Below are 12,872 nucleotides of genomic sequence, written 5' to 3'. Positions count from 1 at the left end.
ACAGTGAGCTCCAAAAGTGTTGGGACAGTGACATTTGTTGTTGTTGTTTTGGCTCTGTACTCCATCGCTTTGGATTTGAAATGCAGAAATGCAGAAATGACTGAGGTTAAATTCACTTATATGTGTATTAAAGTAGTCAAAAGTTGAGTATTTAGTTTAGTCTCGATTTATTTTCTTCCCAACAACAAGAAATAAACAGGAAACAGAGATAGACAAAGTAAACGCAAAGTAAAAACAAAGCTACTGTCCGAACAAAACATTACGTGCCACTGAAACAGCTGTAACAAGCTTTCATAAAGCACAAACTTGTCAGAAATAAAAGATTTGTGTATTGATAGGAAAATCATAGGGGTTGAACACGGGCCTGATTCTGACTCTTTCCTATGCAATTCTCAGTAGTTGGTATTCAGACTTAACTTATGAGCGGGCTTTGGGGGCGTGGTTCCTTTGCGCACACCTGAGTACATTTGATTAAACCACTGAAAACCCTCCCACTTGCTGATTTTCTCATGTAGTTTTCATTCAATATGGTTTTCAGTACATTTATCTTAAGCCATCCCTTTAAATACGTTGTATCTTCTAGTTTGAGTTTTGTCGACAGACTCAATAGAATGGAGAACGGGTTCAGAATAGTAGGGATCAATGAAAGAAAGCCATCTAAATATATGCATATTCATCTCCGTTTCAGCACCAATTGGTAGATAAAAATACTATGATCTTGTAGATTATTTAGGGTTAGGAAAGTATTTGAGTCATAAAAAAACTGATTTGGAGAGCCTTCACACACAAAAGAAAGAAAACTGTGGTTTGATTCATTCTGAATATTGCCGTCATTCCAACGGTAACGTTGGAAGATTAGTGTACATAGAATTCTAATAGGACAGTGTACCATAGTAGTCTATACCCTCGTCTATTGCCTGCACTAACCATGGAACTGTGTGATGACACAGACAAGTAATGCGCCATGCGTCGGGTTCTGTTACAGCTTGGTCTGCTCTCCACTCCATAACGATTTAATTAGCCTACATGCCTTTTTATATTATCAACTGTTACTAATGATCCTCAGCAACAACCACATGGTCGTGACGACATTTACAGAGGAAACAAATGAAAGTCAACAAAACAATGGAATTGAATGGACTGATCACGTAGGCTATACCAACTGAAGGGAACTAACAGTAAATTGGCATATGTGTTGTTATTGGGCCAACTGTCGGCATATACTGATAGTGGCTAATACTTAACATGATAGAAATAGGAAACAGAGAAAGTCGAGGTAGCCAATAATTAATACATCCCTGCAATTTAAAAGGCTGTACATTTTAAAATCTGCATAATGGCACAGCATTTCATAAACTTTACTGTGGGGAAGATATGTTGATATGCTTCAAGTTTGCTGCCATACGACTGGTTTCACATTTGTTTCCAGCGATTATAAGGTCAAATGTATCTAAAACAAATGTAATTTATAGTTACAATTCAATTATCCAAATGGATTACTCATCTAACTAGCTCTTATCAATAACTCTTATCAATGTATAAATTACAGTGTATAAATGACTGTTATTTTTATGAGAAAAAATAAAGTCAATGCCTGTTTCCACTTGGAACCAGAAGGTTCACTAGACCTTGTTCACGGTTTCCTCCCGCGTAAAGGAGGTGGAATTATGAGTGAATTAAGTCAAGGTCAGAATATGGAGTATCTGTAGACACACCTCCTTCGTTTCTTTGATCTCCACCCTGAACAAATAGCAGGTGAATAACATGATATTATCATGCATAATTCAAGGTCGGAATACGTATAGAGAGAAAAGTGCAGAAATGTTTAGTTACGTTCCATTTACGAGCTCTTAACTCGGGTCGGAATCAGGCCCTTGTGAATAGCACTGTCAGAGCCAGCTTTCCAAAGAGCAAATCCACAAGGTAAATGGTCCTACCAAAGTCAGAGTCTTTGGGTCCAATGAAAATGAAAAAAAGATTAATTGACATGTCTCGTTTACTTTTTCCCTTTATGCTTTCATGGCAACATGATACAGAGTCAGTTCCATAAAGGACAAATCTGTCTGACTCAATGTGTCCCTCGTGATTTACATCAATGTTGATTAATGCTGCTCATTTGTACCAAATCCCTTCAGCATTAATACATTAGGCTATTGAAAAGGCACATGTCAGTGTGGTCTTGTGTTCCCTCTTAAAACCTGTTGGGGCTCGGGGGCAGTATTGAGACATTTTGAAAAAAATATGTGCCCATTTTTAACTGCCTCCTACACCAACTCAGAAGCTAGGATATGCATATTATTAACACATTCGGATAGAAAACACTCTGAATTTTCTAAAACAGTTTGAATGGTGTCTGTAAGTATAACAAAACTCATATTGCAGGCAAAAACCTGTGAAAAATAGATCCAAAAAAAATTTGAATTGTGTGACTGTACTATTTAGTGTCATTGTTTTATAGATACCATAGTGAGAAAGGATTCATTTCGCAACACCTACGGCTTCCACTAGATGTCAACGATCTTTATAAAGTTGTTTGAAGCGTCTATGATAAACAGAGAGCAAATTAGAATCCAAGGAAGTTGACATGTCATCACTTCATTTTTTTGCGCCTGCGCATAAATCTGAGAAACGTGAGTTTTGTCTTCATTGTTTATCTAGACATAGGATAGGTTGTGTGAAAATATTACTGATGTTTAACGTTAAAAATGGACCAAAAGATTAATGCTAAACAACATTTGACATGTTTGAACGAACATAACTAGATTATTTACTAGTTTTTTTTTAGCTTTTCGGCGTGAATTACACTCCCCCCACCACGTTTTGTGGGAGCATAATGAACGCTAAGTACTTGGTGTTATTTGGACATAAATTATGAACTTTGTCAAAAGAAACCACATTTGTTCCGGACCTGGGATGCCTTCCGGACCTGGGATGCCTGCCTTCTGATGGAGATAATCAAAGGTAAGGGGATATTTACAATGTTATTATCGATTTTAGATGATGCTAACTGTATAGCATAGCCTGTTGTTCTTAGCATAGCACCCCGTTTATTGCAAAATGTGATTTCCCAGTAAAGTTATTTTGAGATCTGGCCATTCGGTAGCAATTACGAGATGATAATATATTATTCTTTGAATGACAATATTATAATTTACCAATGTTTTCGAATAGTAATTTTGTTATGTTCACCGGAAGCATTTCAGAGAAGAAAAAAATCTGAATTTCACGCTACTGTAAAATGCTGTTTTTGGATATAAATATGAACTTGATGGAACAAAAAATGCATGTATTGTATAACATAATGTCCTAGGAGTGTCATCTGATGGAGATTGACAAAAGTTAGTGCATAATTCTAGCTGGTTTCTGCTTTTGGTGACGCCTGACCTTGAATTGAAAATGGATGTTTGTACTTTTGTGGCTATGTACTGTCCTAACATAATCTAACTTTATGCTTTTGCCGTAAAGCCTCTTTGAAAATCGAACAATGTGGTTAGATTAAGGAGATGTTTATCATTTAAATTGTGTAAAATAGTTGATTGTTTGAGAAATTGAAATTATTAGATTTTTGATGTTTTGAATTTCCAGCCTTGTTAGCAATCCCGGCTCGGGGTTCATTGCTAACCTGTAGCCCCAACAGGTTTTAAACAGAAGTGAAACAGTCTGTATCACCAGGTAGCCTTTGTCAGATGGTAAACTATGTGTCTGTCCAGTGCACCTCTGAGTCTCAGTGGCCTTGGCATACATCTCAACATACAGTGCATTCAGAAAGTTTTCAGACCCCTTCACTTTTTCCACATCTTGTTATGTTGCAACCTTATTCTAAAATGGGATTAAACAGTTTTCTTCCCCTAATCAATCTACATACACCCAATACCACATAATGACAAAGCAAAAACAGGTTTTTAGATTTTTATTGCAAAAAAAATGAAATATCACATTTACATCAGTATTCAGACTCTTTACTCAGTACTTTGTTGAATCAAATCAAATCAAAATGTCACATGCACCGAATACAACCTTACAGTGAAATGCTTAGTTACAAGCCCTTAACCAACAATGCTTTAAAAAGTTTTAATAAAAAATAAGTGTTAAGTGAAACGTAGATAAGTAAAAAATAGAAAATAAAAGTAACAAATAATTCAACAGCATCAGTAAAATAATAATAATGAGGCTATATACAGGGGGTACCGGTACAGAGTCAATGTGCGGGGGCACCGGTTAGTTGAGGTAATTGAGGTAATATGTACATGTAGGTAGAGTTAAAGTGACTATGCATAGATAATAAACAGAGAGTAGCAGCAGCGTAAAAGAGGGGTCTGGGTAGCCATTTCATTAGCTGTTCAGGAGTCTTATGGCTTGGTGGTAGAAGCTGTTAAGAAGCCTTTTGGACCTAGACTTGGCACTCTCGGTTCCGCTTGCTGTGCGGTAGCAGAGAGAACAGTCTATGACTAGGGTGGCTGGAGTCTTTGAACATTTTTAGAGCCTTCCTCTGACACTGCCTGGTATAGAGGTCTTGGATGGCAGGAAATTGGCTCCAGTGATGTACTGGGCCGTACGCACTACCCTATGTATATTGAAGCAACATCTCATTACATCAGTCAGGAAGTTAAAGCTTGGTCGCAAACGGGTCTTCCAAATGGACAATGACCCCAAGCATACTTCAAAGGTTGTTGCAAAATGGCTTAAGGACAACAAAGTCAAGGTATTGGAGTGGCCATCACAAAGCCCTGACCTCAATCCCATAGAACATTTGTGGGCAGAACTGAAAAAGCATGTGCGAGCAAGGAGGCCTACAAACCTGACTCAGTTACACCAGCTCTGTCAGGAGGAATGGGCCAAAATTCACACAATTTATTGTGGGAAGCTTGTGGAAGGCTACCCGAAATGTTTGACCCAAGTTAAACAATTTAAAGGCAATGCTACCAAATACTAATTGAGTGTATGTAAACTTCTGACCCACTGGGAATGTGATGAAAGAAATATAAGCTGAAATAAATAATTCTCTCTACTATTATTCTGACATTTCACATTCTTAAAATAAAGTGGTGATCCTAACTGACCTAAGACAGGGAATTTTTACTAGGATTAAATGTCAGGAATTGTGAAAAACTGAGTTTAACTGTATTTGGCTAAGGTGTATGTAAACTTCAACTGTATGTATATAAGATTTCTGTTTTTTATTTTTAATACATTTGCAAAGATTTTGAAAAAGTTGTTTTCACTTTGTCATTACTGTCAGGTATGCATACGTGGCTGCAGAGGAGTCAGGCGCAGGAGAGCAGGTATTTGGTAGCACACGGAGCCTTTTATTCAGGAGAACCAAAAGCACACACGGCACAATGAACACGAAATACAAAACGGGTATACATAACCCAGCGCAACCAGACTAACGTGCGCATACATCAACACAGATAAACAATACCACACAAAGACATGGGGGAAACAGAGTGTTAAATACACAACACATAATGAGGGACAATGAGAACCAGGTGTGTGGAAAAACGAGACAAAACAAATGGAACATTTTAAATGGATCGGCGATGGCTAGAAGGTCGGTGACTTCGACCACCGAACACCGCCCGAACAAGGAGAGGCATCGACTTCAGCAGAAGTCGTGACAATTACGGAGTATTGTGTGGAGATTGCTGAGGATTTATATTTATTTAATACATTTTAGAATAAGGCTGTAACATAACAGAATGTGGAAAAAGTCAAAGGGTCTGAATACTATCCGAATGCACAGTATTTGTAGCTCAGTGGCCTCGGCATACATCTCAACATAGATTTAGCTCTGAGTCTTCTTGGGTATGGGAACAATGGTGGACATCTTGAAGCAAGTGAAGACAGCAGACTGGGATAGGGAGAGATTGAATATGCCTGTAAACACTCCAGCCAGCTGGTCTGAAGATGCTCTGAAGACACGTCTAGGGATGTTGTCTGGGCCGGCAGCCTTGTGAGGGTAAACATGCTTAAATGTCTTACTCATGTCAGCCACGGAGAACGAGAGACCACAGTCCTTGGGAGCGGGCCGCGTCGGTGACATTGTGTTATCCTCAAAGTGGGCGAAGAAGGTGTTTAGCTTCTCTGGGAGCAATCGGTGTCCGTAATGTGGCTGGTCTTCCCTTTATAATCCCTGATTGTCTGTGAACCCTGCCACATATGTCTCATGTCAGAGCCGTTGAATTGTGACTCCACTTTCTCTGTACTAACGTTTTGCCTGTTTGATTGCCTTGCGGGTGGGCAACATATGCATCTCAGACAAAAAGAGTATGCAGTATTCCCTCTCATGATTAATGGTACAGTTGGACAATGTGTGGTTGTTGATGGTTAAAAACATATTTACAGTACATAGTACATATAGTCACTATATTCACTTTATTCATTTTCTTGATAGTTTGAAAACCAAATGATTTCGCATGGTCACTAGTGGGCTGAGACTTCAATGTTAAACAGCTTTGTGCAAGAGTAGTTCAGGTACATTTGAAATGCTCCATGGTACATGAAATTCAAATGCTACATAACCTGATATGTTGATTGACAACATAAATTGATGTGCTGACATTTCAATGTTAAACAATGTATTTATATAGTATTTAATGCATATTTTAAGTTCTGCATGCTGCATAACGGCAGGTAGCCTAGTGGGGCGGCAGGTAGCCTAGTGATTAGAGCGTTGGACTAGTAACCGAAAGGTTGGAAGATCGAATCCCTGAACTGACAAGGTACAAATCTGTCGTTCTGCCCCAGTTTACCCACTGTAGGCCGTCACAGAAAATAAGAATTTGTTCTTAACTGACTTGCCTAGTTAAATAAAAAAACATATAAATGTATATATAGATTTTAGAATGTAGACAAGGTGACAGGGTTATTGCGTGATTCATTCTCTTTCTATACGACTGATCCCAACAACTGTCTATAGTGATTGATAGGCCAACCTATTATGACAGAATGTATGACAGAAAGTTAGCCTTCATGGCTGTCGAATGTGAGAACTTGACATTGTGATGACTGATGCTCAAATTACAATTGAAGGCAACGTTTCTTCTCAATTAACTCCTTTCACTTCCCCCTCTGTTTTGTTCCTTCTCCGTGCTAATATTTATACGTCGGTGTGTTATTTATGGATGACGCGAGCGAGTGACGTGTGGCTTGCACCTGCGGGCACTGTTTCACACCCAGCATCCATTATATTTAACAAATTGCAGTATATGTCGGAGCAGAAGCTTGATGAGTGCGCCCGTGAACTCACCTATCATAGCGCTCAACATTCACGTCAACATGAATACTCAGCAGGTCAAACCTCACGCACCTTGAAACATCATTCAACAGAGTCCGAGAGGAAACCTGACACCTAATCGATGGTGTCTACTGTAAGTGAACTAACGTTCTTTGTAGGATGGGTAGATGCTCCATCTTTATTGGCTGACGTTGAGACTTCCGTTTTTATTGAGAATAGATGTTTTCTCCCACCTGTGGAGACATTATTGGACATACAGTAGATAGACTGTCTGATATAGGAGTGAATGTACTGTAGGAGTAAATGAGGATAACGTCCAAACAGTTGAAGTTATTCTAGTACGAGCCACCATCTTTTACCGCACTATGATACCTGGCATGCTAGGTTAAAATGGACCAAGTCTTCTGCTACTCCCCATTACACAGTGAGATATGGATGACAGACGGTTTAAAACGGTCCTGAGTGGTGCAACATATTCCTCCTTCCCTAAAGTGTGAGAGACAAGACTACAGCTTAACCACACTGACACATTGCCTGCCTCCTGGCATGAGGACTGCCTGCTGCCTTTGGCAATGAGCGCAGAGTTATATAGTCCAGTTATGCTGACAGTTCTCTTTCTTTATTCCACCCTCTCTCCCTCTCTTATTCTCTCTCCCTCTCTTCCTCTCTCTCCCTCTTTCTCCCTCCCTCCCTTCCCTTCTCTTGTTTTCTCCCCCAGGCTGTGACGAAGCCAGCACGTGGCAGAGGCGAGAGAGGATGCTGCGTCTCTGGCCCAGTGTGAGAACCTCCCCCTGGGGAAGCCGGCGTCGGACGCAGGGCCCCACGGGCTGCTGATCCCCCTTCTGTGTCTCTGTGATTTATGACTACCGGGGATCTGGCCACTGCAGACTCCTCTCTCACGTTCACATTCACAAATACACACACTGCACCACTGGACAGAACCACACACACTGCACACCCGTGCCCAGTGCTGCCCCATAGAGTGACTCCACCACACACTGAACAAAATAATCTCTCTCAGCCTCCACACTGAGCCACACTCACTGAGGGACTGAGCCACACACACTGAGGGACTGGGCCACACACACTGAGGGACTGAGCCACACTCACTGAGGGACTGAGCCACACACACTGAGGGACTGAGCCACTCTGCCCCATACAACCTCCCATTGCACCAGTGTGTCCTATACACAGCCCTCTGTGTATCCTCCACTCCCCTGAGTGTGTAGATTAGCATCCCAGTATGAGTCATGGATCGTCAGCCTAAGAGGCGCCTGCTTTACTAGCAGAGGTGGATCAATGGAACTGCACTGAGTGATGAGATGATGTTCCTGAATTCGCATGGCTTGAGAAAAATCACCTGACAGCAGCCGTGCAAAGACTGATCCCCCCTAACTTCACTGTTTTTAAATCACTGGACTGACTTTCCCTGGATGGACTCTTCGTGGACAGACTCTTCGTGGACAGACTCTCCCTGGACTGACTCTCCCTGGACTGACTCTCCCTGGACTGACTCTCCCTGGACTGACTTTCCCAGAACTGACTAACTGGACTGACTCTCAAAGGACTGAGTATGACTCACTGGCATCCCCCAGGGATAACCGTTATCCCCCTTTGACATTTACATTTTCGACACGGCCATGTCCCTTTTTCTGAACCCGTTCTTTTTCTAAACTCGGAAGCCGTGGACTGGAGGTGAGAGCCAGCGGGCGGTCAGCTCCTCACCATGGTGTTGCCGCCCCCGGACAAACGCCACGTGTGCCTGACCACCATCGTCATCATGACCAGCATGGCCTTCATGGATGCTTACCTGGTGGAGCAGAACCAAGGGCCCAGGAAGATTGGCGTGTGCATCATTGTGCTGGTTGGGGACATCTGCTTCCTCATCGTGCTGCGTTACGTGGCCGTGTGGGTGGGCGCCGAGGTGCGCACAGCCCGCCGCGGCTATGCAATGATTCTCTGGTTCCTCTACATCTTTGTACTGGAGATCAAGCTCTACTTCATCTTCCAGAACTGCAAGGCCGATAGGAAGTCCCTGGAGACGGTGGCCCGGAAAGCCTTGACTCTGCTACTGTCTGTGTGTGTCCCGGGGCTTTACTTGGTTCTAGTGGCTCTGGACAGCATGGAGTACGTGAGGACCTTCAGGAAGAAGGAGGACATGCGGGGGAGGATCTTCTGGGTGGCTCTAGATCTTCTGGATCTTCTAGACATCCAGGCCAACCTGTGGGAGCCTCAGCGGACCGGCCTGCCCATCTGGGCCGAGGGACTGATGTTCTTCTACTGCTACGTCCTCCTTCTCACGCTGCCCTGCGTCTCCCTCAGCGAGATCTCCACGCAAGGGGAACACGTGTCGCTCCAGAAGATGATGCTCTACCCTGTCCTCAGCCTGATCACCATCAACGTGGTCACTATCCTGATCCGCGGGGTCAACATGGTGCTGTTCCAGGACAGTAGAGTCTCCACCATCTTCGTCGGCAAGAACGTGGTGGCGATCGCCACGAAGGCGTCCACCTTCTTGGAGTACCGGCGTCAAGTGAAGGAGTTCCCTCAACCGCAGAACGCCATGGCGTTGGAGCTGCAGCAGAACTCTGTGGGCCACGGACATACACCCCACACGTCGCACTCGCAGCCTCTGGCCAACTCCACCATCCTGCCCCACGAACCCTCGCCAGCACGACACATGGAAACATGACCGCCAGCACTGGACTGTCTGGACACCAGCGGAGCATCTCCACCGCTGTCGTCAGTGACTAACTACAGTGACTAACTACAGTGACTAACTACAACAGAACTTCTGGTGTAACTCATTCTGTCTATCCAGTCTCTGAGAGTTTGGTATTAAGAGAGATGTGGGTTTCATGACGGGATGGTATTCTTCTGCCTATCAAGCCCACTTGAACAACAGAGGATTTAACAACTAGAGGGATATTTTCAGCCTCTGTGTGCCTGTCTGTCTATTGGAGAAGGATAAAGATTCACCTTCTTGATTCTGACAGGAGTGAACTGATGTGGTTTTATTTGTTTTTAAATGAACAATTTTATTCTGCAGCTGAGTAATGTATGTTGTGTAACAGTACATTTTACAATTTGTTCCTCTCTGAATATCTGTGATTTTCTAAAACCCCTTTCGACTGTCCATTGCGTAGGCTTTTTTCTTTGTAGTCTTTATAAAGGAGGTATACCACTCGCCCTACAGAATCACTAAGTTGAAGTGGAGAAAGAGAGGATGGAGAGGAGAGGAAGGGAAGGAGAAAGGAGCAATAAGAAGGGTGGCATTAGAAGAGTGAAATTCAGCCTCTGCTTTAATTCAGCTGAGAAAGGAGCGAACTGGAGTCTGCTGCCTCGGTCAGTGTGAAGCTTTACGAACAACTGGGCTGCTGCCACGGTCAATGTGACGCTTTACGACCAACTGGTCTGCTGCCTCGGTCAATGTGACGCTTTACGACCAACTGGTCTGCTGCCTCGGTCAATGTGACGCTTTACGACCAAATGGTCTGCTGCCTCGGTCAGTGTGACACTTTACGACCAAATGGTCTGCTGCCTCGGTCAGTGTGAAGCTTTACGACCAAATGGTCTGCTGCCACGGTCAGTGTGAAGCTTTACGACCAAATGGTCTGCTGCCTCGGTCAGTGTGAAGCATTACGACCAACCGGTCTGCTGCCTCGGTCAATGTGACGCTTTACGACCAAATGGTCTGCTGCCTCGGTCAGTGTGACACTTTACGACCAAATGTTCTGCTGCCCCGGGCAGTGTGACACTTTACGACCAAATGTATGCTAAAAGCACCAGAGCTCAGCACTATACACTCTACTTGAGGCAGCCAACCGTGTGTGTGATTCTGCGTGTGTGTGTGCTTGTGTGTGTGTCTGCGCGTGTGTGTGTGTGTGTGTGTGTGTGAGGGGGCAGAGGGGTGCTTGTGTGAAACTGTATTTCAAGTTCAAGTCTTGTCACATGCACAAGTACAGTGAAATGCTTCACTTGCAAATTTACCCAGCATTGCTGTAATCAATATCAAAATATTATAACTAATAACACATTTTTTACAAATTATAATAATAATTATATATATATATATATATATATATATATTAAAAAAAATATACACACACAGGGTCAGTGCCAATACCAAATCTACAATGTGCAGGATACTGAAGTATTTGAGGTAGATATATACATGTAGGTGGGGTTTAGGAAAAAGTGACTGGTAGCAGGATCCGTAATAATAATAATAGTAAACAGTGGGTGTAAAAGAAAGCTTACTGTACTTTCCTCCACAAGTAAGCCTTGAAGTCAAAGAATGCAGAGTGCAGACATCCTCATTGACAAACGTTAAAATATAAATGTACAATCCAACCTGAAAACTGCAAACTATTTCTACTTAATTGATGAAGTGAGTATTAAAGTTATTATTATTATTATTATTATCATCATCATCGTTATTACTACATGTACATTATTCATTAAATGTGTATGTTTTAATAAAAGTATTCAAAGAATGTGAAAGCTTTGTCTTACTCTTACCTCCACAATCTCTGATTGGGAGGCTACATGACAGAGACATGTCTTGTTGTAGGACTCAGCATTATATGGAAGAGGAATGGAACTTTAAAAAACCCAAGTTCAAAAGTTGACAGAATATTTATCCATTCTGAGCAGGTTGTACTTCTGTCTACAACAAAATGGCTTCACTCTCATTTCTCTTTTTCTAAAGAAAATGGATTTCCATTTTTTTGCAGACCAACTCACTTGAATTAACTTTTTCCAAAGATACCTTTTTTATTTTCTCTTGTCTGAACTCTTCCATGGTGGTTGGTGGGCTATTTGCTGTTGCCATGGAAACATTGTTTCATTGGCCAACTCTGGCATTATGGAGAGAGAAGAAAAGTTCAGCCACGTGAACAATGTACCATTGTGTACCCAGAATGACCCATGCAAAGATCAACCACAGATACCAGCACTCTGAAACACACTGGAGAATCATCAGTGGTCCCATCAACATCAACTGACTGGTCTGAAAGTGACAGTACCCTTTAACCTACCATAATAAAACACACAGACAGAGAAATAGAGAGATGAGAAGAGAGAATGTGAGAAAGCTGAGAAGAGGGAGAGAGAGATGAGAAGAGAGAGAGAGAGATGAGAAGAGAGAGAGAGAGAGTGAGAGATGAGAAGAGAGAGAGAGTGAGAGATGAGAAGAGAGAGAGAGAGAGAGAAAAATTAGAAGAGAAAAGGGAGAGAGAAAGGAAGAGAGAGATGAGAAGAGAAGAGAGAGCAAGAGAGAGAGAAGAGAAGAGGGAGACAGAGAGAGATGAGAAGAGATAGAGATGAGCGAGAGAGAGAGATCTGAGATAGAGAGATATTAGAGAGGTAGAGAGAGAGGTAGAGAGAGGTAGAGAGAGAGAGAGAGAGAGAGAGAGAGAAAAAGATGAGAAGAGGGAGAGAGAAAGATGAGAGAGAGATAGAGATATGAGAGAGAAGAGAGGAGGGAGCGCACCAGATGACAGCAAATGGAAGAATGCCAATTCTCTTTTTAGCAGTGGCCTTTCAAATGTAGACTTTAGCTTTAGGATTAGAGAGGAAACATGCCAGACTACCATTGTCAAGATCACTGGCCTTACTAGATGGCATAAATATG

General features: G+C 42.4%; 1 protein-coding gene across 1 annotated transcript in view; it reads left to right on the top strand.

Annotated features, from left to right (window-relative positions):
• The window catches only part of LOC106608208 (transmembrane protein 121), a 107,065-nt gene extending 95,801 nt beyond the window's left edge, over window positions 1–11,264 (top strand). The window contains exon 2 of the mRNA XM_045721081.1: window positions 7,956–11,264. Within this exon, the coding sequence (XP_045577037.1) occupies window positions 8,964–9,929 (966 nt within the window). The 5' untranslated portion in view covers window positions 7,956–8,963 and the 3' untranslated portion in view covers window positions 9,930–11,264. The remainder of the gene's footprint in view (window positions 1–7,955) is intronic.
• Window positions 11,265–12,872: the final 1,608 nt, after the last annotated feature.

Source organism: Salmo salar, chromosome ssa06 (genome assembly GCF_905237065.1).
Source record: "Salmo salar chromosome ssa06, Ssal_v3.1, whole genome shotgun sequence".
Taxonomy (NCBI): Eukaryota; Metazoa; Chordata; class Actinopteri; order Salmoniformes; family Salmonidae; genus Salmo; species Salmo salar.
The sequence above is the reverse complement of the archived record's forward strand: the minus strand, read 5'-3'. Positions and strand labels throughout refer to the sequence as shown.